Here is a 27,352-nt window from a genome sequence, read left to right on the forward strand (position 1 = left end):
GCTTGCCACGCTGGCCAAACAGGAAATGAGATTCAAAAGTTCGCGGTTCTTTTCCTGTCTACCTGGCCAGTGCATCTGAGTTGAGAGTGCTGTCCAGAGCGGTCAAAATGGAGCACTCTGGGATAGCTCCCGGAGGCCAATACCGTCGAATTGTGTCCACAGTACCCCAAATTCGACCCGGCAAGGCCGATTTAAGCGCTAATCCACTTGTCAGGGGTGGAGTAAGGAAATCGATTTTAAGAGCCCTTTAAGTCGAAATAAAGGGCTTCATCGTGTGGACGGGTGCAGGTTTACATCGATTTAATGCTGCTAAATTTGACCTAAAGTCCTAGTGTAGACCAGGGCTTAGACAAACAGAAGTTAAACTGAACACAGAAGAGAATGCCTTCTCATTAAAATCCTGCCTCATTAATTATGATTCTGGCTTATACATCATCCCAAAATAATAATTCTAAAGACCAAATTCTACCCTCATTTATACCTGAACAACATCATTGGAAACTACGGAATTTTACAAGTGTAACTGAAGGAGAGTTTGGACCTGTGGTTGGAATATCATGAACAATTCTGAACATTATGAGCAGGAATATAATCCAGCTCTCCCTCAGTTACACTTGTATAGTTCCATAGTGCTTCAGTGCTAACAGGAATAAAAAGTAGTGGAATATTATTTTAGCCACAAAAATGAGCAGATAGATCTTTGAATACACATGGGAGCAGAGATCTGTATAGTAAGAAGAGGCCATTTTTTACAGAGGCACTTTTCAGAGCATCCACAGTGAAGCGCTGATAAGGTGACAGTAATAACCTTTCAACTATATTAGGGAGCTCTGAATATATTTGACAAACATATTAGATACTATGTTTGCAGAATAACAGCTAGATTTTAAACACAGCTAGTACTCTTGTTTCTTCATCAGACATGGAAGTTACTGAAAAAAGCTTAAAATGACCAAGGCAAAAAAAATTATCCACTTATGTACTTCCCCCTTAGTAAACTGAAGTACTACACAACTGCAATGATGCACATTCTTCAGCGACACAAACTCATACAACTCTTCAGCTCCATTTGTCAGAATAATCATCCAGGTCATCCAAAGGTGATCATGGATTTAAAAGAACCTCAGGGAAAACAAACAGTGTAGGAAACCTTAATGTCCTTCTGCAACCTGCAGGACTTTCCTCCTGAACATGGAAGATACTCAACAATAAAAATTTTAGACCATAAAAACCAAATAGCCAGAACCAAAGAGAACTTTTGTTTAGAAACATACAAAACTATTTATATACTTTTATGGCTGACTATCTCTATTTGTGGTCTCAGCTGGCAAGTTGGCTAAGAAATTATTTGTGTCATTTTAATTAGATTTTCTTAATTCAAAAGTACATTAGGATTAATACATTACTATTTAGGAGTCCTGGTGGATGACCAACTAACTCCAAGTGTGAGGCCATGGCTAAGAAGGCTAATGCAATACTTGGATGTATAAACAGGGAAATATTAAGAATCAGTAAGAAAGTGGCATCACTGAACATGGCACTGATAAAGATCATTACTGAACTACAGTATCTAGTTCTGGAGTCCACATTTCAAAAGAAGGAAACTGAAAAATTAGAAAGAGCTCAGATGAGTTACAACAACAATTTGAAGTCTGGAAAACCTACCTTACAATAAGAAAAGGAGTACTTGTGGCACCTTAGAGACTAACCAATTTATTTGAGCATGATTAGTCTCTAAGGTGCCACAAGTACTCCTTTTCTTTTTGCGAATACAGACTAACACGGCTGTTACTCTGAAACCTACCTTACAATGAGATTTATGAAGCTCAATCTATTTATTTTATCTAAGAGAAGGTTAAGAGATGGCTTGATAATCATCTACGAGTACCTACATGATTCTGATAAAAGACAGCTCTTTAATCTAGCAGGAAAAGGTATAACAAGATCTAATTGTTGGAAGCTGAAGCTATACAAATTCAGACTGGAAATAAGGTACCTGTTTTTAAAAGTGAAAGTTATTAATCTTTGGAACCACTTACGAAAGAGAAGGATTCCTCTATCACTTAGAGACTTTAAAATCAAGACTTGGTGTCTTTCTAAAACTTATGCTCTCACTCAGCACAAAGTTATGCAGATGAGGGAGGAATTCCTGTGTGAAATTCTATGTCCTATGTTATTTGGGAGGTCAGATTAGATGATCTAAGGGACACTTCTGGTTTCAAACTCCATGAATATATATTCTAAGAAAGAAAACAGTATTTGGCTATCATGACGAAAGGTAATATTTTTCTGCAACTCACATAAAAACCTAAATACCTAAGTATAAGAGATTTAATTAACTTTTACAAGTAAGTATTTACATTTATGGTTTCATGAACCCTGATTGCATATTTGTGATAACTTTCTGTGATTCTTACACAGCGATTTTCATCTTTACAGCGTTTTATAAATGTTAGCTACATTAGTGTATTAAAAAAACAAAACAACAAAAACAAAAAACCCCAAACAAAAAAAATATTGCAATTCTGATACAATCAATCTGATTAGCCTGCAGGTCTTTAACCATATGAGAATTTGGCAAATGGCAAAAAAATTACAGTCACAAGAGCAAGTGTCTAATTTAGATTTTAATCTTAAATCCAACAGCTTCCCCCCGTTCCTCCCCTGCTATTACGGGGTTATGTTTATTTCTATTTTCCTATGCCCATAATATACTTATAAATATTACAGTGATAGGTGAGTGGGAAATGTTTTCATGTTAACTGGAAGCTTTTTATGTATGTAAGAGCTTTCCTTAAAGCTCTGTACAATAAGAACGCACTGAAATTATTTTGGCACAATCTAAACAGAGTAACTGGTGACAAAGGAGGACTTTCCCCAATGGAACATACACGGAACAGATCTTTTAAAACAAAAACCAACTTATTTTGCCAGTATTTTTCTCTATTTCCCCTACTATTATTGAAGATAAGTACACCACACAACTCATTTTCTACTGCTTGACCATGGGCACAAGTAATAATCCTTTATTTATAACAAATGTCTGTTAAAGAAGAAGTGATTGAGGTTACAAATTTAGCCTTGTGACCTCAGTACAGCAACAGAAAATGAGATGTTAAGGAGAAAGACTATTTAAACACCACCAGTATTTTTAAGCATTACCAAAAGAAGGTAGACAAGTAGAAGGTAAATAGATTCGTTTTTTGAGCATGATATACTTGAATACAGGTCTAGAAGCAGGAATTGCTAGGTGAAATGTTATGGCCTGTGTCATGCAAGTAGTCAGACTCAATGATAACAATGGTCCCTCTTTTGGCTTTAAAAATCTATGAATTTTTAGCCCAGTGTTAAAGTGACTCTGTAAAACATGACTGATATGCATCAGTCATAATAATGATTCACTGACAAAACAGCAGAAGCATTTCTGATGAAGGTGTTCACTTAATATTTTTTCCAATACCCGAAATAGTTCAAAATAACCAAACCTGACTAAAGGGCAAAACTGGTTCAATCACAGGCTCTGTCAACATTTGGTAATCGATATCTCCAACATAAAGTATATTGTTTCAGACAAAAAAATTTACTTACTCATAAGTATTTTCAGTGTACAAGAACACTGTAGTACTTAAACAATAGTTTTTGACTTGTGTTTCTAAAGGTAATAGACATTAGAAATAAGAAGTGTCACAGTTAAGGTAACCAAATAACATTAATTGTGCCCCAGAGCAACGCCCCCTCCCACCTTTCATTCTTTGTTCTTTTAAATACCTATTTTATAAAGATACATTTGTTTTTGGATCAAGGACTTATTCTAAGGGCTTTAGAGGTCCACATCCTAGACCACATCTCACATGTGGAGAAAATACTGCAGTTGGACTACTTTGCAGGCCACATTCACTCTGATATCGAGTGTTACTTTCCACTGGGGACCGAATGTGCAGACACTAAGAAATTCCAGGCTTTCTTTGTGCTGTTCTATTGCTATTGCTCCCAGGAGTGGCTCAGCTTTATGAAGAAGTAAATTCAGCTGTACGTACATGCTCACCAGCATGAAACCATGTACATAACAACAGGTACCATAAGACTGAGCAATCTGGTCTGACTGCCAGTTCTGTCCATCATCACCCCTCTGAACATTAGTGACAAGGTGACAAGTCGCCTCGCAGAATTTGTTCCTTAAGGTGAAAGACATGCCACGTGTACCCTGTTTAACAGTGTGTTTCAGCTGAGCCATTGTCCTAGCTCAAGGCACCCCATTTGGACAATTTCCCTAAGGAACCCGACATCACTGCCATTGGCAAGAACCAGCTTCAAACAAAGCCAATGCCTATCATGACAGATCCAACAGTGCAGACCCCTAGTTTTGATATCAGATGCCATCTTTGGATAAAACTCAATAGCTTCAGGTGTGGAATTATCAGATGTATTACAAATGATAATAAGTGAAGCTTATGTGACTCCTCCCTTTGTAACTATGGCCAGTTAGATGATGTAGCCCAAAACGCTTGTTCAATGCTCCTCCCTCAGCTAACCAATGGTTAAGACACTTAGACTAACACACTTAATTTGACTGTCTATGTAGATAGTATACATATTGCAATTGCAACTTACTTAGTCATATGACATCCTCTTAAAAGGAGGTCTAAGCCTGACAGGATACTTTGACTTTTCTAATACAGTTGTGAATCTTGCCAAAGATGCCTTTCCCAGTCTCAAAACTAATCCAGTTTGCAAGCCATTGCAGTGTGTTGAGACTAAACTTTATTAAGTTTTTAGGACAAGTTGCTTTTGACATAAGACATGACAAAAAAGAATTACATGAATTAAAAGCCAAACATGATTAAAAACAGGTTTTCCTAAATTTCATTTGTCAAAAACAATATGTCCAAATCACCTTTAATTTGCATTAAAAAAGTATCTTCTAGCCACAGGCCATAGACGCAGATTTAAAGTGGAAATGGCCTTTTGAGGATTTTTGATGAGTAGGTGGGTGAATTTGAGTTTATAATGGAAAATAAACCTCAACTCTACAAGTCTACTGTATGTTCACAATTACTTACACGCACAAACTACAATAAAAGAATATTAAGGATGCAAAGTGAAACACTCAAAAGTTACAAAATGTCAGAATTAAGGTTGCCTGGGCAACCTTAATTTGCCTCATTGTGCATGTGAATTCACAGAATCACAGAAATGTAGGAGTGAAAGGGACCCAGATAGGTCATCTAGTCCAATCCATTGCACCGAGGCACGACTAAGTATTATCTAGACAATTTCTTACAGGTATTTGTCAAACCGGTTTTTAAAAACCTCCAATGACAGAGATTCCTCAACCTCCTTAGGTTATTTGTTTCAGTGCTATCCCTACAGTAAGAACATTTTTCCTAATGTCTAACCTGAATCTTCCTTGCTGCAATTTAAGCCCATTACTTCTTGTCCTGTCCTCTGTGGTTAAGAAGAACAATTTATCACTTTCCTCTTTATAACAACCATTTATGTATCGAAGACTATTATGTCCCCCCTCTGTCTTCTCTTCTAGAGACTAAACCACCCCAATTTTTTTTCCCAATCTTTCCTCATAGACCTTTAACCATTCTTCTTACTCTTCTCTAGACTTTCTCCAATCTGTCCACATCTTTCCTGAAGTGTGGTGCTCAGAACTGGACACAATACACCAGCTGAGGCCAGTAATGTGGAAGAATTACTTCTCATGTCTTGCTTACAACCCTCCTGCTAATACAGCTGAAAACGATGTTTGCTTTTTCTTGCAACAATATTACATAATACATTAAAAGTACAACTAAATATCATATTTAGTTTGTAATCCACTATAATCCCCAAATCCTTTTCTGCAGTACTCCTTCGTAGGCAGTCATTTCACATTTTATGTGTGTGCAACTGATTATTCCTCCCTAAGCATGGTACTTTGCATTTGTCCTTACTGAATTTCATCCTATTTAATTCAGACCATTTCTCCGGTTTATCAAGACCACTCTGAATTCTAATCCTGTCCTCCAAAGTGCTTGCAACCCGTGACAGCTTGTTATTGTCTGCAAACTTTATAAGTATACTCTCTATGTCATTATCTAAATCATTTATGAAAACATTGAATAGAACTGGACTAGACTAAGGACCCCACCCAATATGTCCTTCCACCTCAATTGTAAACCACTGTTAACTACTCTAAGTATGGTTTTCCAGCCAGTTGTGCACTCATCTTATATTCAGTTCATCTAGGCTATATTTCACTCTTTTATTTATGAGAAGGTCATATCAGACAGTTTCAAAAGCCTTACTAAAGTCAAGATAGGATAGAATCTTTAATTACATGATCACATACTATTTCCCCCCCACACCCCCCTAAGACACCTGCCTCATTCAGCTCTACTGATGAATCACGGTAGCATAGTGAAGGAGGCAACTGTCCATAAGTCTTTGCCTTATTTGTTGAAGAAATGTATTGAATGAGGCAGAAAAAGAAATGCTGGTCAATACAGCTACAGGATGAGGGCGAGGTTTAAAAATGTACCAGAAACTTAATAGCCAGAGGCTAGTACAAAAGACGGAAAAAAGCTCTCCAATAAGATCAACGGACAAAGTTTGGCACCATCACTACAAAACCCTTTGCTGCTAGGGAAAAGGAGGATGCTGGAATTCCTAGCAGTTGCTGTACTCAAACATTTCTTGGGGGCTTCACCTTTATTATTTCCAGCTTCTGATTAACAAATCAGAAGCCCCAAGAAGAGATGAGGCTCTCTCTCTTCTCCCCATTCCTCAACAGTCTCCTAGTTGCTGGACTGTCTGAGGGTTTCCACTGCTCCAGGCAACAGTTTCTGCAAAGGAGGGTTCTCTGCTATTCTGTCCTTCTAACAACCCCACGGCTGTTGAGAAATAGCGGTAAGGGATTCTGCAACTTTTCATTCTCCTAATTCATGAACAGCTGCAATGTCTGTCTCTGCTGTTAGTAGATTTCTCGGTAGTAACACAGAGAGACAGATATGACTCTGGTCAGTTTTGCGGCTTCTCAGGGAGTTCTGAACTACAGTGAAACTAATCAGATTCACCTCAATTTCATTCTGCTTGCCAAAGCTAACAGGAACAACTGTGCCACTGGAACAATCTGTTTAGAGAATCAGGGATCCAGCACAGAATTAGTTAACATTAAATAAGTTATATTTGCATCCATAAGTGCTAGAAACAATATTTTAAATGAAAGATCAAATTCTGCAAATGTTGATGGTTTAAGCCTTGTTCCAATTACTAAGGGAAGTGTCCGAGCTCCCAACCACCAGTGAGCAAGTAGACTTTTCTAGATCCAAGAGAGTGAAGTGGTTTATTTTCTGGTTTATATATCATCAGAATTGAAAGCTACATTCTAACTGCAGAAATTACTGGTGATGAAGCACAAGAAAGAAAGAAATCGCATCCTGGCTTTCAGATCCCAGCCTGAGTGTGCAATGCTGGCAGCTTTAAAACAAAACAAATCAACTTGTAAATGCAGCATATTTTATACAAAAATCAGAGCCAAAGATAGAAATCGCAATAAAGTTTTTACAGAGATGGCTTACAGTTTAGCTTGCAACACTGTCTGAAAATATTTTACTTACTATCAAGTAACTTCTAGATAAATATATTTTCTCTAATCTTTAAGTTATCTTTTCCAGCTTGATTATTTTGTAGTTTTGACAATATTTTGTGTATATTCAGCATCACTATTTTCCCACTTGTTAGTCAGTTTCCCCTGTTTCTGTGAGCCTTTCATCGAGCAACAAAGGAAAAAAACATTTTTAAAAACAGGGAAGTGCAACTGCATAAACATAAATATTGGTAGAAAAGCTCAAGAGCACCTGTTTTTAAACTCATTTTTTAAAAGCAAACAAATTTCACGTTAATACCCTTTTGGATAAGATATGTTCTCCAACACTTAGGCACAATGAATACCTGGAAATTAGTCATGTGAAAGCATGAGTGACAAAGTGGGTATGGTAGTATCTTTTACTGGACTAATTTGTGAAAGAGATGTGCTTTCAATCTCCACAGAGTTCTTCTTCAACCATGGGAAAATAGTTTTACTTAGTCTTGAACTCTTAATTTTGTTTTTGCTCATATTAATGTTACAATTTTTGGCTCTGATTCTGCATACTGTTTTATATGGGCAAATCCTGAGCCAGCGTACAGTCCCATTCACTTGAATGGGACTCCATGGAGGTACCTGATCAGTGTAGTTGAATACTTTATGAATACCTTTAATTTCACTGCAACTGAGAAGAGCCTGGTTAGCTCACAAAAGATCCGAAACAGGCATGTCATATCTTCAATTCATCTAAACCATAAACACTCCTCAACCTTCTCCCGCTCCCCCTTAAATCCCTGCAGAATAGGTGGCCTGTTGTCAACTCATTTAAAAAATATTTAAGACAGTTGTTAGCTTATTGGATACTATCTCATGCTCTCAGCTACCTTTCATTGAGAGTCAGCTTCCTAATGTCCATACACATACAGTACTACTACATTGAATGGCTGTGGTGTGTGCTTCATGCATTTGGCATTTCTCTGATTGGATTCAGAGACGCAACCGTAGCCCCGCCTGATGCCAATGAATAGACTGGATTTACTGAATACTAAATATACCAGAAGACAATTTTGAACAGAATCCCTCCTCCTTCCCCCAACCCTCACTGCAGAACCACTAGCATCCGGCTCCAAGCAGTGCATGGATGAGATCATGAAATAAAGCTCATCCATACAACTGTCATCTGCTTCTCAGTCGAGTCAGCTTCCTCTTCCACAGAATGCTTTATATTTGAAAAGCGCCATCAGCTTTGTGTTATATTAGTAACCCATTCATTTCCACTCCAACATATCCTTTCACAAAAGGCAAATTATTTTACCTTTTCCTGATAAACATTTGTAAGAACCCATGTCTATCAAATATTCGGGAAGTGGGGGTTTTGTTAACAATTAGAGAGAAACCTTATCAAAATACTCAAGATAGAGAGAAAGAAAGGGAGAGAGAAAGGAAGTAGACAAATAAGAGGGGAGATAATGGGTTTTCTCATTTCCCTTTCCACACACATTAAAGGAAGAGTTTCATTCTCCTAATGGGGGCGGGGGGGTGGAGGGGCTGCTGGACTCCAACTAGGGGGAGTTTTGAAACGGGGGAAGATTCAAAAATAAAAAGGACTCAATGAAACAACAAAATCTGTCAACGGGGGAGGAGAGATTTAAAAACAAAAAGACCCTGGCTATAAACAATAAGCCCACACTGCAGGAGACTCGCCGTCCCAGGTGAGGGAGGAGGGGAAGGGATGCCTCTGTCCGCGGGGGCAGCGGAATAGGGAAGGCTCCCCTCCCCCCACCGCGGGGCACATCTGTGTCGGGGAGGGGGAGGGAGAGGAAGAAAGCGATGTAGCGGCTCCATCTGCATCCAGCGTGGGCCGGCGGCTCGGGCTCGCCCGTGGGCAGCGCAGGCTGATGGGCGGGGAGCAGCAGGGAAAGGCGGCGGCGGCCGCCGGGTGGGAACGGTGCAGAGCAGCCAGCAATCCGGGAGGAGTCGCTTGGAACAAGCCCCCCGGCGCAGGCGGACAGCTCGGAGGCTGGGGCAGCGCCAGCCGCACGCCCCCCCGGCACGGCAAAGGGGGCGGCGGCGGCGGCCATGGAGGCGCACGGGGGAAGTGGGAGCACCCCCCTCCCCCGCAGGGACGGACGATGCAACCCCCCGGCGCCCCAGCTCAGACCGGGAGGGGAATGGGGCAGGAGCATCATCACTTACCCCCCCGCGAAGGAGACTCGCTGGGCAGGGGTGTCCCTAGCGCCGCCGCTCACTGACCCGCCATCTCCTCGTCGCCAGGGGGCGGGACGCTCCGGGTCCGTCCGTCTCTGTCGGTCTCACGCTAGCAACCGCTCTAACGTTATTCCCTGGACATAGCGGCTAACGGCACAGAGTGGGGCGCGGGCAGTGCGCAAGCGCCGCCCTATCACACACACACACAATGCATGGGGGGGGAGGGGCGAACAGAGTGCGAGTCCCGACTCCGAGAATTACTGCGCAGGCGCCCCGGCGATTGAGGGCGCCCCAGCGAACTCTCAGTGCGCTTGCGCCACATCCAGACAATGGAGGCGCGAACTCCCCTGCGAAGCGGACGCACATGCCGCATACGCCAAGGGGCACAGCGTGAAGGAGGAAAACATGGACTCCCTCTTGTCTGAGATTACTGCGCGTGCGCTTCACCCAGGCACTGCGGGGAAAGAAACAGATGTGCTGGAGCAGAACAGTTGCGCAGTGCGCAGGTGCGATCTGACCGCATACAAAGGGAGAGAGCCGAACGCAGCAGCTCTCTTCTAGACTTGGGGAGATTGTAGCCCGTAGGGACTATAACTCCCAGGGCTCAGAGGATGGCGCGTTGTAGGCTGGGCGATGTAGTCTTTGGGATGACACAGCGTGAGTACGTGCCGCGTTACTGGGCGGAGCTCTGAAGGCGACTCGCTCAGCTGGGGGGCCGAGAAGACTGTTTCCTAGTTGGTTAGCAACAGGCTCCCAAACTGCTTGAGGTCAGGAGGGTAGGTTGGTGCCGCATAGCCCTGTGGGAACTGTAGTTCTCCTAAGATCCCCTGGCCGTTGGGTGGGAGGGGACAGTGAACGATACGGAACTACGGCTCCCGAGCGCTGTTGGGGGAGGAGAGGAGGGTTCGGGACTCGGGAGCGGGAGGCTCGGGACGGCTCCTAACTCTCACGCTCCTCCAGGCTGCAGAGAAGGGGAGCAGCGGCTAGAGGCCAGGGCCTGAGCGGGCGTCGCCTCACGGTGTGAGACGTGGACCCTGCCCCTATGCGGGAGGCCCGAGAGGAGTCCGACCTGGAACGGTATCAGAGAAGCCTTCGAGGTGAGTAGGGTCCCCGCGCCCGAGACGGCCACCGCCTCGCTGCCCCAGTCCCGCCCGTGCCGGCCCCGTCTCAGGGCCGTTCTCTGTGCTGTCGCTTGTCCCGCTGTGTGCAGCACTGAGCTAGCGGGGACCCTTCTCCTGGCAGTGTCCACTCCCCCGCCACCTCAATCAGTGCCTGCCGTGGCCCACTGCCTCCCAGTGCTGCCTTCCCTCCACCACCTACCTAGCTGCCGGCAACATGGGCCCACTCCAGTGCGTGCTAGCTCTTTTCCTGCCATTGCCCCGCCACAGTGTGCTACTTGGCTTCTTTGCCTGGGGCTGCACCACCTTCTCCACCTCTCTACTCACCGTGTCTTCTAAACTTTGAACTATAGTAGGGTAGAATTACCGGAGTGGATACCCCTTACACTGTCTTAACGATCCCAGCCAGCTGAATTAAGTGAAGCAGACTAAGATTTCCACTGTCCCTGGGGCCCACTGCTTTCAGATCAAACGACGTACTCCCCACCACTATAGGGCTGAGTCAGTGCCAGACTTCCACCACATCCCCATACCCTCTAACTCACTGGGGAAGAGGGGGGATAGCTCCAAATCAGCTGTTTTGCGCCTCTTCCCCCCCCCCCCCCTTCTTAACACTCTGGAAGCTCCAATAGCACCAACCCTCAGATCAAAACCACAGTTTACTGTAGATTCAGCTGTGCATTCTATCTAACTCGCTAAGGGGCTTGGACAACCGGAATATCTGTACTGTAGAGGAGTAGAGTTTTTGAGCAGTCCAATCTGCAATACAATTAGGCTTGGTTTTGGGGGGGGGAAAACGAAGGTTTCAATTTTTTTCCTCCTAAAATGGGAAGTTTTGCAATTTTGAAAAATTTCAACCAGCTCTAAATGTACATGTCACTGAAATGAAACACTTAATGATATATCAGTTGCAGCATGAGGCCTTATTGTATACACACACAGGTTTTACCACTTTGAGTAATTAAAGTGATGCAACTCCTCTAGTGCAGATACAGTGATGGCATAAAAGCAGTAGCAGACGAATAGCCTATGTAGGTGCACAGAGGCCCATGCAACTGAGAGGGCAGGGGTATGGTGCTGCTGGATTGGTGGTGAGGGAGTGTGTGTGCGCTCCAGCACCTGAAATCCAACCTGGAGTGGCACCCTCCAGCACTTAGTGCACAGAGTCACAATGCCACTGAAATATGGCCCAGCTGCCCCTCTGTATAGATGGAGGGGCAGCTGGGCCAAATATCAGGGGCGTTGTGACCCCATGTGCAAGGTCACAATGCCAGTCCAATTTTGCCTGCACACCGACATTCCCTGGCCATGCAGCAGTGACTATCTTACACAGCTGGGACTTCAGCCAGCACCTGGGTCCTGCTCCACCTGTCAAGTCCTCCTGGTGGATCCCATCAGCTCCTGTCTGGGCCCTAGAAAGATCTGAGCTAAGGAACAAGGCATGGTGTTGAGGGAGGCAGGGGGTCCTGTATGGAGGGAGTGTGGTTGGGTCCCACTCTGCTTGCTATGCCTTCCTGCTGGAAACCACATCAGCTCCTCTTGGTATGGGGGATAGACAGATAGCTTCAAATTGGCGGGGAGGAATAAGGAGAGAGTGTGGAAGCTGTGGTCCCACCTGTAGATGCATGGAGCTGGCTGCGGAGACGCTGACCCCTGCCCCTAGCAGCAGCAGCAGCATCTAGGGTCTGGGGATGCTGAAATGAATCCCTAGCAGCCTGGACAGCGGAGAGCTGTGGCACAGTGCGGCGAGGGAAAGCCTCTGCTGCTGCTGGGTCGGGTTGCTTGGTCCATGCATGCCAGGCTGCGATGGCAGCTTCCTCTCTGGGTGCAGGGCTAGATGTGGGAGAGGGGGCAGGGTTGGATGTGGGGGACACAAGGGGGTTGGATTTGGAGACTCTTGTGCATGACTGAACAGTTGAATTGGCATGTTTGATGCGCATACAGACTTTAATGCGTGTAAGGGAGCCCAAAATAACCTTTCAATACAAATTAAGCACTGGGGTGAGGCAGCAGGGCCTGGAGATGACGGGGGTGAGGGGAAAAGCTAGCGGGGGGGCCTGTGGGGTCAGAGGTGATTCGGTGTGTGTGCCAAAATACAAGTTTACCCAGGGCACCGTTTTCGTTAAGGCCTGCCTTGCACACTGCATTGATGTTTATGAAGTTGCCAAAGTGGTCAATCAGGCCTTTGAGCACTACGGAGAAATACTCTTTTCTGTTTATGAATTCTGAACCCTGTGAGCCTGTGACAAATAATAGACACATGACTCCCATCAGTTGTCCTAGTGCAGTTTGGTAATCCCACGTGTCAAATGCTATCAATAATCTCCTGAGCATTACCAAGATTTATAAAATGGTGCAATGGTACCTTTCCCATGGCATTGCCCTGTAATGCTTTGCAGGGATACACATGGTTGTAAGGCACTTCACCACCTCCTGCCTTTAGTGTGAGAAAGTCTTGTCTGAGCAAGCTTATTTTAGCTCACTGAAACCACCAGCCTCTGGCAACACAAACACTACCTTCCGGGCTTCCATAGACTTTGCTGTCTCTGTGCGGGTTAGTGGTAGAATATTAAGGATTCGAGGGTTGGTGTGTACCTATGTAGCGTCCACTGAACACTCACAGACAGGCCTACTGTTTCTAAAGGAACAGTACGCTGCAGCTTACTAATTATATTTTGGAACACGGCTCCTTTGAACACACAACACTTAGATAAACTTATTCTTGTTTTCATTATAAATCTGTTATCCAGGAACAAAGATTCAAGTGATAATGAGTAAGAATATTGGAAACACAGTTACATATAAAACAATCATAAGTTTCTAGAGACTTAATTTAACTAACAATGTATCCTACAGTATAAAGAAGCTTATCTCCCCCAAAGTTTCTTCCAGCATGTTCAACCAAGCCTGGTTGAGATCCCCCTTCTATGAAACAAACTCACTGTCCATTTACTTCCTAGGGGACAGGATGCTAGCTTGTCCTCTCCCTCCCCTCCCCAAACAAACCTTTGATGTACGCCCCAAGATAGGGTGGCCCTATTCCTGTTAGTTTTCTTCTGAAGTCCCTGCCAGCTCTTCATTAGCATTTGGTTTAGAATGCTAATGGTTGCCCATTGTGAACCAGAGAATATTCAATTTATATATAAACAGATAAATGTTCCTTGTCTGAAAGAAATTCTGCTTTTCACCTTCGCTTGTGACCTATCCCTAGGCATAGACCTCAAGAACATAATTTTCAGTGTGTATATATAAACTTCTTATATACCATCTGTACATGCATTTCACAGTGATACTGATCACCAGTGTGACATATGCTTTTATTAGAGACCTCCCATGATACCCTTTGGTGAACTAGAATATAAATACAAGACCCAGAGGGTTCCTGTAATCCTTATGCTCTCTGCAAGTTGGCATCATGAAAGCTACGTGCTTAGTAAGCACCAAGCCACTGCCATGTGTACAGAATGATTCAAATTGAAAGAGGCACACCTGTCCTATACACATGCTATTAGTCTGGTTTATGTACTGTGAGTTAAATAGACTGGATTGACTTGCTGTACTACACTTCTTCACCCCCCTCCCCTGTGTAGACAAGCCCTAAGAGTGCCTTTGGGCTAAGCTAAACAGCACAAAGGCACTCTTAGTGAGGAATAAGTTTGTCCACACTGGGAGTTAGTGCTGAATAGCTGTTGTGCTTTGTATTTATACTCTAGTTTATTGTGCACTAACTTCCTTGTGTAGACGAGCCCTTAGACTAGGAATGCCTTGTCACAAAACCCATATTTAAGAGGAAGCATGTCCTTTCCAAACCCTCCAATTGACATTTGTCAAATATGTGACCTGTCCCTCCTTTCCTCATTAGCCTTGTCTTGCTTTTATCAAGTCCTTATGCTGCTCACTGGTTTACCCTTGGCCATTATGCCTGTTGCACCTTTGACAAGGTTTTCAAAGTTCGGATGTGCCTCGCTTTGTTTACATGGATTGCTTTTGCTAGCTTGCCTAAAAACATTACTGAAATCAACCATTTGGGAAGCAGTTGAAGCATGTTATACATGTTCTTATTCAGTGTTTTGGCACAGAAGATTAGTACGTTATATATTTTTTTCATTCTATTAAGTGTTTTTATTCTATTTTCTTTTTGAATAATTAAACTTTTACTTTTCTCACTCTTTTGATCTGGTATTAAATAGTTTCATGTAAAACTCACCCATCAGATATGGCAATTCAAACAACATGATAGTGAATTCAAACAGTTTGGTTATCAGAAGTTAAGAGCATGAGCTCAGTTAACTTCAGCTGAACAATTAAGCAGTCTGTTTTCTGTTTTTTATGGTGCGAGAAGTAATAAAGATTATTTAGGAAACCTAAAAGTCCTTTCCAACATGCTGCTCAAGAAAATAATTACAAAAAAGTGGTTTATCTTTTTTTTTCTCTTCAGGTTACATACTAAAATAATAGTTAACTTTTTAAAATAAATGTCTGAAGTTCTGTTTTAATACAGACAAGATGTAGGTAATCATTATTCTTATGAAGCTGCATATCTCACATTTCCAGTGATAAATAGGCAATCAGACAGTGCAAGTCCTAACTCGGTTGAATGGGTATTTTTGGTTTTACTTTTTTACTTTTCTAATGGGTTTAGATGTACCATTTGTTTGGCTGAAACAGTATTCTAGAAGTACATTATGTGCTATTTTGGCTGTTTATATGTGGTTGGAGTGAAGTTTGTATGTTTTTGCTCAGTAAATCTTTCTGTAGCTGTCTGTCAGTTGCTGGGTTTTTTTGTTTTTGGTTTTTTCCCCCCTGTTTTCAGTGAATGGGTTTAGATAGAAAAAGAGAATTTGTTTCCCTTATAGGCCAGTTACTTGTTGCACATGACTCACTTTCCTATGCTCCTGAATCTGCTATGATTATGGTTCCAGTGCCTCCAACCTTCTAACACAGTGCTACTGAAAGTGGTGGTCCGCGGACTGGTGCCTGTCCGTGAGCCATCAGCTGCCGGTCTGCACGCACATTGGAAAAAAAAATTGCCGGTCCCCCACATCAGACAGCTTGAGAAGCACTGTTCTGACAAACTTTTTTCCTATTAGGACTCATGTGACATCTGTCTGTGTAAAGTGGGGCCCTCCTTTGTATTTATAGTCAATAACTGCCAGCAATTTTCCTGTAAAAAGCTATTCAGTCTAGGCCTTTGACCTCAGTTGTTGTCATAGTAATATATACCCATTTAGCATGAACGTGGTTCTTATTTTCCCTCAAATTGTGTTGCTTAGCAACTATTTCCTCTTAAATTATCACTTCCTCTGTCATTGTACTATTATCTTAAACTGTTCTCTATGTCTTTTGGGCAGCTCACCTTTTAACTTTGTCTTTATTGTGGTAAGTGATTCTTTTGCTTTGCATCTCCACTAGTCCTCAAAGAACGCTTGTGGTATATCTGAGTTCATGAATGTGGTGGCTTCAGTGCCTCATTATAGAGGAGGGCCTTTAAGTTTCTTGTTCAACATCTGACAAACCTCTCTCTTGTTTAGGCATTGCAAACATTGCTCATTACTTTCTCTCTTTTTTTCACTTCAACAGCTAATTGTTATCCCAGTAATTTTTTTTATCAAAGTTGATCATCATACCCTTGAATTATAGTAAGCTCTTCAGCATCATAGTTTGCTTCACAAGTTGCTGACTCCAACCTTTAACTTTCTTTTTTTAACAACAAGTTGAGTACATCAGTAAAATATCTCTACAGCACCAAATATTTTATTGTTTACACTGATGCAATAAAATTCCAATATTAAAAGGTGCCCAAGAATAACCGTTTTTATTAGGAGTACTTGTGGCACCTTAGAGACTAACAAATTTATTTCCATCCGATGAAGTGAGCTGTAGCTCATGAAAGCTTATGCTCAAATAAATTTGTTAGTCTCTAAGGTGCCACAAGTACTGTTCTTTTTGCAAATACAGGCTAACATGGCTGCTACTCTGAAACTGTGTTTTTATTAGGTTTACTCCAAATATCAAAAGTATAATCAATGTAGTATTCTGGAAAAAGACACCTTAATACATTTTTTTGAAGAATGGGAGACTTCAGTATGTTCTGTACTTGCACTTGCTAGGAAAAAATTGCAAGGATAATCAAGCTTCACATCTCAGGGCTTAAACTGATCGTTAGTTGGTGTGTGGGAAACCTTTTCTCCTATGCTGTTTAACTTTAAACTCCTTGGGGCTGGGCCCTGTCAATCTTATCTGTCTAAAGCTCTATACATAGCTATGAAGATAAATAATTAAAATAAGTCCAATATTGCATGGTTGGGTGTATTATGGAGCAGGGAAAGTGTGTATTCACATGTGTGCACAGTGTGATTCTGATTAGGGTTTTTGGGTGTGACTCTCATTTAAATACTAAATAACATACTTTTCTCTGAGACATCCAGTGTTGGCTGCTGTCTGCAGTAAGATACTGGACTAGATGCACCATTTGTTTATCCCATTATGGCAGTTGCTCTGCAACTATGATATTTGATTGGTAGACAGCGGTTGTGTTCCTTAAGGGGCAGTTGCATATTTTTTGTAATGTGCATTGTCATGTTTGGTAGCCTCTGTACCATTTTCCGTCATTGTCAGAGCTCCTATAAACATTGACAATCAGAGAGCTTTAATTTGGTTAGGTAATTTTTTTTGAAGGTCTTATTCCAGTTTACTGTTGTACTGTAAGAATCATTTAGGTGGAAGTCAGATCTAACTAGATTTAGTTTGTCCCTCTGCTAGCAGCCTCATCCCATATCTTCAGCACCATCTATTAGAAAATGATGTATCAACATAATCTTATGCACCAGAAACATATGTTCAGATTGCTTTTTCATGTTGTTTATAGTATAAAAACGGAAGAATAAAGGACACTCAAATTTTATATGTGAAAATTACAGTACTGCATACAAGCAGTTTTACCACATCATTCAGGAGATTTTTACTGAGGGCTAGATTCTGTAAGCCTTAATTAGAGGAGTAGTCTCACTGATGTCTCATACAATTAGTCCCACTGACATGACAAACGGGGTGAATAAACTTTTGTAGGATTAGGCACAAAACTAATATTATTTTGAATTACAATACAAAATTACCCTATTATGTTAAGTAGTAGCTCAAATACCTAATTTGCCCTCCACAGAAGTTTTCTGTTTCATTCAGATTTAAAAAACGATTCTACTTTGGCAAAAGCAGTGGAAATTTATCTAATCCTACTCCATAACATGTATCCTGTGACCCTAATGTCTTCAATTAGCTCTTCATCTCCATGTTGTTATCTAATTATACCCTTTTAGGGTTCCAACTGGAGTCATTCAGTCTAGCCTCTAGTTCTCAGTTTGCCAGGCTCTCAAGATTTTCATGTATGGAAACAGTCACTGTAACTTGGAACTCATCAATTGTTTAATAAACTCTGGCATGGAAATGTCTGTTACAACCCTATTGTTTCTAAAGCCTGCTTTACTCCAGAGCCCTAGAAAATTGGGTATGCTGCTCCTCCCACCCTGCCTCCTGGGTGGCAAAAAAGACTAGCCAAAAACATGTGGATAGCCCTGTGCAGAGCCATTAAATAAATAAATTAGAGACAAAACAAAAAAAACTCTCTCTAGTTATTATGGTTCTGAGGAAAACTTTCAAAATGTGAAGTGAGTAATGGATAGAGATGCTTGTAGAGAGCTTGAAACAATAGCTCTGAGGTGTGAACTGTCTCATTCATTTCACTGGGTGCCAATGCAGGATGCTTCCTGTCCCATGGAACTTAAAATCCGAGTCAGCCATACACAATACAATAGACAGACTGAATCACCCCCAAACCAATGGTAAATTTAGAGAAAGCAAGGTGAACAGATGTGAACTTACATTCCTGGATGTGAAGCAATTTCTGGAGTTGTTAACTATGTTAGCCATTCATAAAATGTCTGAAGAATGATTATGGAGGGTTCTAACTACTGGTCTCGCGTCACCGTTTTAATTTGGCGCGATGTGTGAGAAAATTGGTAGAAATACTTTCTTGCATTCCTGCCAAAGTGTCAGTGTATTGATTGGGCGAGGGGTGAGCGGAGCGCTAAATGAGAATACAGGCTGCTTGAAGGATCCCTGGATCACTTTCTTAGACTATTTAAGTAATAGGCACCGTGCAAACTCATGGTAAGAGACTGTCCAAAAGATCTTACAATCTAAATAGACAAGGTAGACAAATGGTAGGAGAAAGTCTTTCTGCTTCAGTTTCCCAACTGTAAAAGGGGGGTGATATTTCCTAAATTGCTTGCCCAAGACCACATAGTCTATAACAGAGCCAGCAACTAAACCGTGATCTCCTGAGTTCCAGACTAGTTGTTTTAACTGGATCACAGCTTGACTCTGGCTTGGACCCTGCAACCTCACAGGATCCTGGATCCAAGCCCTGGGTTAGCGTGATTTGTGTGTAGACCGAAAGGGAGTTAGGCTTGAGTCTGAACCTAGGCTTAAATTGCAGTATAGACATACCCTGATTTCCATGGTAAAATAAGAAGCAATAACAATTAAAACTTTAGCTTTTCCGATGATACAAATCCCTAGGTTTTTGTGCGATTTTTTTAGCGGGTGGAGAGTGGTAATACGTCTGTGGGTTTCATTTTTACCTAAAGCAGCATTAATACCCCAAACAGATTTTCATCTTTCATTCCTAAACTCTTTTTGCGTATGTTTCCTTTTTCTAGCTCTCCGAGGCTGATCTTTCACTTTGATCACCTGATTGGGACAAAATAGTTTATTTCTGTGTTTTATTTCTTCAACAATAAATCTAACTTTCTGAAGAGACATACTCTACACTTGAATGTTAACAGGATCAAACTCTACCTGAGGCACTCATATACTTGTGTTTGTTGCGGATAGGGTCAAGTGTGTATCTCTGCTCCTTCCCTCTTCCTGTCAGGCTAGTAGTTTCACTCTATAAAAATAATGGCTGTCAGAGGCATGTCCACCTTTAAATTTCATCCTGCTTTACTAAAATGAAGCCATATCACAATGGCTTGGGTAAGGTCGGGCTGCAACATTTTTATTTCCCAAATACATCTTTTACAAAAACAACAAGGAGTCCTTGTGGAACCTTAGAGACTAACACATTTATTTGGGCATAAGCTTTCATGGGCTAGAACCCACTTCATCAGATGCATGGAGTGGAAAATACAGACGCAGGTGTAAATATATGAAACTATGTGAATTGCCTTACCAAGTGTGAGGTCAGTCTAACGTGACAATTCAATTGACAGCAGGATACCAAGGGAGGAAAAATAACTTTTGAAGTGATAATGAGAGTGGCCCATTTCAGACAGTTGACAAGAAGGTGTGAGTAACAGTAGGGGAAAATTAGTATTGGGGAAATTAGGTTTAGTTTTTGTAATGACCCAACCACTCCCAGTCTTTTATTCAGGCCTAATCTGATGGTGTCCAGTTTGCAAATTAATTCCAGTTCTGCAGTTTCATATTGGAATCTGTTTTTGAAGTTTTTTTTTGTTGAAGAATTGCAACTTTTAGGTCTGTTATTGAGTGACCAGGGAGATTGAAGTGTTCTCCTACTGCTTTTTGAATGTTATGATTTCTGATGTCAGATTTGTGTCCATTTATTCTTTTGTGTAGAGGCTGTCCGATTTGGCCAATGTACATGGCAGAGCGGCATTGCTGGCACATGATGGCATATATCAAATTGGAAGATTTCAGAGTAGCCGCCGTGTTAGTCTGTATCTGCAAAAAGAAAAAGAGTACTTGTGGCACCTTAGAGACTAACAAATGTATTTGAGCATAAGCTTTCGTGGGCTACAGCCCGCTTCATCGGATGCATAGAATGGAACATATAGTAAGAAGATATATACACACACACACACACAGAGAACATGAAAAGGTGGAAGTAGCCATACCAACTGTAAGAGGCTAATTAATTAAGATGAGCTATTATCATTGGGGTGGGGACTTGTAGTGATAATCAAGATGGCCCATTTAGACAGTTGACAAGAAGGTGTGAGGATACTTAACATGGGGAAATAGATTCAATATGTGTAATGACGCAGCCACTCCCCGTCTCTATTCATACCCAAGTTAATGGTATCTAGTTTGCATATTAATTCAAGCTCAGCAGTTTCTCGTTGGAGTCTGTTTTTGATGCTTTTCTGTTTCAAAATTGCCACCTTTAAGTCTGTTATAGAGTGACCAGAGAGGTTGAAGTGTTCTCCTACAGGTTTTTGAATGTTATGATTCCTGATGTCAGATATGTGTCCATTTATTCTTTTGCGTAGAGACTGTCCGGTTTGGCCAGTGTACATGGCAGAGGAGCATTGCTGGCAAATGATGGCATATATCACATTGGTAGATGTGCAGGTGAACAAGCCCCTGATGGCGTGGCTAATGTGATTAGGTCCTATGATGGTGTCACTTGAATAAATATGTGGACAAAGTTGGCATCGGGCTTTGTTGCAAGGATAGATTCCTGGGTTAGTGGTTTTGGTGTGTGGTTGCTGGTGAGTATTTGCTTAAGGTTGGGGGGCTGTCTGTGAGGACTGGTCTGTCCCCCAAGGTCTGTGAGAGTGAGGGACTGTCCTTCTGGATAGGTTGTAGATCCTTGATGATGCACTGGAGAGGTTTTAGTTGGGGGCTGAAGGTGATGGCTAGTGGCGTTCTGTTATTTTCTTTGTTGTGCTTTGTTTTTGCTGATACAGACTAACATGGCTACCACTCTGAAACCTGTCACATCTTTTACATATATTTTTCCCCAAATGTAGCTTGTGTTCCAACAAAGTTTAAAAAAAAAATACTGGGACATCAAGAAAAGAGAATAAAAGCCGTATTAATGAAAAAGGCTTGCTTTAGTCTGAGTGTAAGAAGCCAAATATTCTAGGATTTTTAATGTTGAGGCCTGTTCAGGTGTCCACACTCAAGATGATAGACCAGTTTGAGTGTAATACATTTATAATTAGTAGGGGATTTAGGAAGGCCTATAAGCCACCTGACAGCTTATATTAGTCAAAAGTCGCACAGGTTTAGCTCCTTAGTGGATTGCTAGACAAAGTCATTCAACAGATTTGAAAAACCCACAACATACTTTCAGCACCAGCCATGCTATAATTTGCCATTTGAAGTAGTGTGACCTTGGTTAAATGACTTGTTCTGAAGCACATTTGGGACCTTTTCAGTTTAACTGATCTTTTATAGGAAATATTTTTTTAATTAAAATCTATCAGTACTTCAAAGATTAACTGTTTCTTCCATTAATTACATTGAGTTTATGGGCGAGGAGTAATGGGGGTAGCTTTGTGAATTAACGGAGAAAGAAGATAAAATTCTAGTTAAATTTGTTTAGTGTTGAGTTAGCTGTGTTGAGAAATGTTATATTTGGGGAATCCCAGTGTCATTGGTTTTGGTGTATAATAGTTTAACTGAAAAATGTGGCATATTGAAAAGTTGAATAATGAATATACTTAATTGCAAGCATTGAATATATGATGTTCATGGAAAGTCAATATCAATAATAATTTAAATAAACTGCTACTTATACAGAAGTTTAGTGATGAAGATGGACTTCTCATCCTGACTTATTTTAGACCACCTAATTATTAGTAAAGAAGCAACATCAGATTTTTGGTGTGAGAAAAGTCTTTGGACATACAATTTTATTATGTTTTCTATGTGTTTAATTATACAAGGTATCTGGAGCTTTGAATAGGTACTTAATAAATTTGAAGAAAAATATTAAAAAATGTCAGGATGGAAATTTGTTGGTGAGAAAATATTTCCCCCTCCACAACTATATTATTACTTTCCCAAAGAAACCTAGAAAAATGTCTTAAGTTCCTGAATGATGAATGACTAGAATCCCACAGTATTAGTAGTAATATAACATTTGCAAATGTCTGAGAAATAGGTTAAGTGAAAGGACTTGGATTCTCATCTACTAAAAGATGATAGACCCATTATGGATATATATTCAGTCTGTGGTACAGCACCTAATTTGCTGTTCAGTTGCAAGCCCTGATCCTGCAAGCTGCTCTGCACGGGTAGATGCTTCCTTCCACATGGAACTAAACTGATTTCAGTGGGACCACTTGCAGGATCAGTTACACAGTTTGGTATTTTTGAAAGTTGCAGTGGAAAAAGACACATCACTTCACCTGGTTTGAATGAGGTATAAATAGAGTTTGGAGATATTTTGCAGTTCTGTATGTCTTTGAAAATCTCAAAGGACTTTGCAAACAATTTTGTAAAGTAGGTAATAGTCATGGAGAAGTAACATCCCCATCAACTGAATTGCAGCAGCTGATCTTATTTACAGCCATAGTGTACATCAGTTTAGCAGCAGAAATGAAGATGAAAAATTCTATCCTATTGAAAATGTCCGAAGAATTAAAATAAGCAGCATGTAACTGCTTGAATTGAAATTTGTTCAGGACCTCATGGGCTGACAGTTCTGTATGTATAAACAGTGCTCTCGGTTTCTTTAATGACCACGAGTAGCCATTACCGTTACCAAACAAAAGAATACATTAAACAGAGACGGTGGATTTGATTTAAATCACTGGTCAGGGAAGACTCAATGTAATCTTGGTTTTCTGCATAAAAGTGCATTCTTGTTGGTTGTTATAACTTTAATACATATTCTTCACAACTCAGAGATAGATGGAGGTTTTCATTTTTAGAAGGTACACACTATACATTTTTAAACAGTGGTTTATTTTGAAAACTTTTCAGATTAGTTTTACAGCTATATCAGAAAATGAATGATTGTTTAGTTATTTCGTTTACCAAAGGTAATTGAAGCAGATATTTATGAAGTCGTTGAGAGGTGAACTATCTCCAACACGTTAATCATTAATATTTGGAGGATTTTCTTGCCGTACTGTATTAGGAGGAGAACATCACCGGACGGACATTTAAATTGTTTTATTTAACTAAAATAACAGCGTTAAGTATTTTGGATTTTTTTTCTTCAACAGCAGACCTATTCTATTTTAACAAAACAAGCATATGTCCCTCGCATCTCTCAATTATTTCCAGGCTTTTTCTCCTTGTCCAGATCTGTTCCTCCCCCAACCATCTTCTATTCATTGAACTTTTTGAAACTTTGCAATTTTAGAGAGAGGCAAGGGATTGACTCTGTGTACATGGACAATAGAGCTGAGGTCTGTTGTTTTTCACCTCTATGTATTTTATTTATTTATTTATTTAAAACATTTTTGCTGTTAACAAGCATGTTATCTCTGGAGGCATAAATCCACAGTTTGAGAACTGCAAAACTAAGCATCTCTGATGGTATCTTCTAGACTGAGCACTGGGTCCCATTGTGTAGATAGAAAGACTAACCTAAATAATCTATATAGAAGCCTGTGGAACCCCATAAAATTGGGTCCCTAATCCTTGAACTATTGGAACTCATTTACAAAACTTTTCTTAAACATTACACAAATTATATTGTCTCATACTATAGAACTAGAATTTATAATCCCTATTCCATGATGAGATATCTTTGAGCTATAATGTATCTTAATTAAAACTATTTTTAGATAGGTTTATTCCTCAAAAAGCATTTTATCAAAAAAATCCAATTTAAATAAAAAAAAATCATTGATTTTTATCCACCCTGAACAGAGCTAAGGTACTATTGATAATTATATTTTTATTATTATACAGTGGAATGTAAAGATTTCAATAACCATTCTAAACCTGTCAAACAGTTGAAAAAGAAATTTCATAATAAAAAAAAGTCTAGGTGATATTTAAAGGCCTTGAAAACACAGAAGACCATATTTTTGAAATTGCCTTGAGGTTATCTGAAAACATTTATTGTAGGGTTAAGTAGTAGTCCTGAAGTTGTCAGTCCTAGATAACAGGACATCTATTCCAGTCATGTCGTCTTCACATTTTTGGCCAAGTTAAAGAGACTTGGCGCTCAAACAAGGCCAGCTTAGCGCAAAAAAAAAAAAAAGTATAGGCATTGTACTAAAAAGGTACATTGAAAATGAAAGGAACATATTTATTGTGTCACAATTGTGTAATTGGATTTTGGTTCATTCTGGAATGACTTTATAAAATATTAGAAATTGTTTTCCCATTTCTTCCCAAGCACTTAGTGGAAGTATCTGTTCTTAGTTAACTTTCAAGTCTGTTCAGAACTCCTTTGATACTTTTATTTAATTGCCATTGTAAATCGACAAACCAGTTTGCTGAGCTTTAAGATAATTTTTAACAGTTCTGTTGAATAATGCTTTATCTTGTGGCTATCATTAGAATCCCCAACACTCTACTTAGGGACTGATCCTGCACATTGTATCCAGCGTAGCTCTTAAGACTATGAACGGTCTTGCTGAACTCAATGAGGTTGTTCATGGTAGTAAGTGTTCTCAGATTCAAGTCCATAATTAGTAACTGAGGCCTTTTCTACCCTGGGGATTTCAGTCAGTAGCCAAACACTGGATTGATTTCAGTCAGTATCTGCACCAGTGTAGCCCCCTATTGTGGATAGCTACATTGCCAGTTGTACTAGTGTGGTTAATGTCTGCTTAAAACAGATAAACTGTACTACTGTAAATTGTGGTTTACAGTGGCTCTGCCTGTCTGTCAGGCAGTTCCTGGTAACTACTCACCAAAGGTAGAAATGAGGTTAAATCCTTAATTCAGGCAAAGCCTGAATATATTTCACCCTACTATCTTTGTACAGAGTTAAAATACTGGTTCTGTAAATTAATCTAGATTTGAGTTGCTTTTTCATCAGAAAGGAAAGACTCTTTGTTTTTGATGGCTAATACATGCTATTGTTCGCAGACCGTGCTAGTAAAAGTATCCATCAACTGAAATATGCCTTGGGGGAAGAAGATCCCACAGTGGGAGAAAGTGAAGTTGCATTTGAGCAGTCCTCCACAAGTAATGATGAGAGTGGGGAAACAGCCTGGCAGGAACTGCAACACAGTCATGCAGGTAAATGTTATTCTGGGGCAGTTAGTCTCAGAACTGCAGAGCAAAATTATTGTATGATTTCCATCAAGTCTGATTGTTAATCAGTAGTTTAATTTTGTTTCTTAGTTAATCAGCTTAAAGCTTTATTGCGAGAGCAAGGAGGACTAGAAAGTGAAGTATCTCCATCAAGGAGGAGGAAGATGTCGTCCTCAGTATGTATTTACTCCTAGTTTCTTCATGTAACTTTGAATGAGTAATAACTTGTCCCAACAGGCATGTTATCTGCTATCCATGAAGAATAAGAGGCCCCAAATCTCCCTAATCATCCTATGGGGGGTGTTGTCTACTTCTCAGTAGAGAGAGAGTGAGTATTTGTGAGGAATTCTCCTTTGTAAATCTCTTTTGAGAACTAAAGATGGGAAAAGCACTATAGGAGCTATTAATTTATTGTGACCACAGTAGAAGAGCCACAAATCTCTTCCTATGGAATCCAGGCCTTCACATCCCCTCAGCAGTACAGATGGCACCCATGTGTGTATTGGCTCCCTCATCTTGGCTGCTCCTTTCTCCACTGGAAGTTAGCGCTTTGTTTTGGAAATGAAGTCTGCGTAGAGTGTTTTGCCAGTGAGGATGGTTCCATAAGGGCAGGTGATGAAGGGATCCTACTTTCCTTTGTGGCTACTTACTGCAGCCTTGAGGTTCTGATGGTGGTGTACCCTTTGCCTTTTGTACAATTGCTCTTTGATCCATGTAACAGCAAACTCTATAGCTCTGTACCAAAATTGTACTGCTTAGGGACACAAAAGAGGTTTGCTGTGGAAATGAGCTTTTTGGTTTAGGAAGATCATGCCCTGTGGAATCTCCTCACATCCATCCCTCTTGCAGTGGAACTGAACTCTGCACTGGGATATATGGAAAGCCTTTCACCTCTATGGGGCCCGTTCAAATCAGTTATTACTATCTGATGCTTGTTCAGTATCAAAGATTAAATGAATTTGGTGATATCGCTCCAGTTCTACCCTCTGACAGCCTCCAGTGACTACCCTACCCTTATGCATGGTAAAAAGTCAAAATAATAATAAAAAAAAACAAAAAAACAAAAAACCCATTCACTCCTGGAAGTGATCTCTCCATGTCAGGATTGAGGCATGGTGATAGGATAATGTGTTGAATCCTGCACAAATGCTGCCTGTTGCGCGCCACTGCGTTGTGGATAAATAAAGAACTTCAGTCTTTAGGCTGGTACCTTTCCTAACCATTATATTCACACACAATTACTTTCAATATTTAAAAACATGGATAATGTTTCAATGACTTTTAGTTTCACTTTATTTCTCTCACATAAGTCTTGGTATTTCATATGAGTTTTAGTCAAACTTCTTGTTGTGAGCTCAGTATTTTAATCTGCTCCCCAACTTACGTGGCACAGTGTTCATAAAAATAAATAGGAATTTTGCTGTATTAAGTAAGGTTATCTTAAAAAATGCAAACACATTGCTTAATAATATGTATT

The 27,352-nt window shown here is 40.7% G+C and overlaps 2 protein-coding genes across 19 annotated transcripts in view; one reads left to right on the forward strand and one right to left on the reverse strand.

The window, feature by feature from the left end:
- CEP170 (centrosomal protein 170) overlaps nt 1-10,020 on the reverse strand; it is a 190,815-nt gene extending 180,795 nt beyond the window's left edge. For 6 of the 10 annotated variants that reach the window (XM_074948914.1, XM_074948915.1, XM_074948912.1 and 3 more), the window contains exon 1: nt 9,773-10,015. The gene's annotated coding sequence lies outside the window, so the exon portion shown is untranslated. Of the gene's footprint in view, nt 1-9,772 lie in introns of all 10 variants that reach the window. The other 4 variants (XM_074948913.1, XM_074948909.1, XM_074948917.1 and 1 more) reach the window with 4 other exon arrangements.
- A 55-nt stretch (nt 10,021-10,075) lies between these two features.
- The window catches only part of SDCCAG8 (SHH signaling and ciliogenesis regulator SDCCAG8), a 157,522-nt gene continuing 140,245 nt past the window's right edge, over nt 10,076-27,352 (forward strand). For 2 of the 9 annotated variants that reach the window (XM_074948922.1, XM_074948925.1), the window contains exons 1-4: nt 10,083-10,560; nt 10,745-10,881; nt 25,708-25,860; nt 25,966-26,051. In XM_074948922.1, the coding sequence (XP_074805023.1) occupies nt 10,827-10,881; nt 25,708-25,860; nt 25,966-26,051 (294 nt within the window). In that variant the 5' untranslated portion in view covers nt 10,083-10,560; nt 10,745-10,826. Of the gene's footprint in view, nt 10,561-10,691; nt 10,882-25,707; nt 25,861-25,965; nt 26,052-27,352 lie in introns of those variants that run through there. The other 7 variants (XM_074948924.1, XM_074948927.1, XM_074948919.1 and 4 more) reach the window with 7 other exon arrangements.

Source organism: Natator depressus, chromosome 3 (genome assembly GCF_965152275.1).
Source record: "Natator depressus isolate rNatDep1 chromosome 3, rNatDep2.hap1, whole genome shotgun sequence".
NCBI lineage: Eukaryota > Metazoa > Chordata > Testudines > Cheloniidae > Natator > Natator depressus.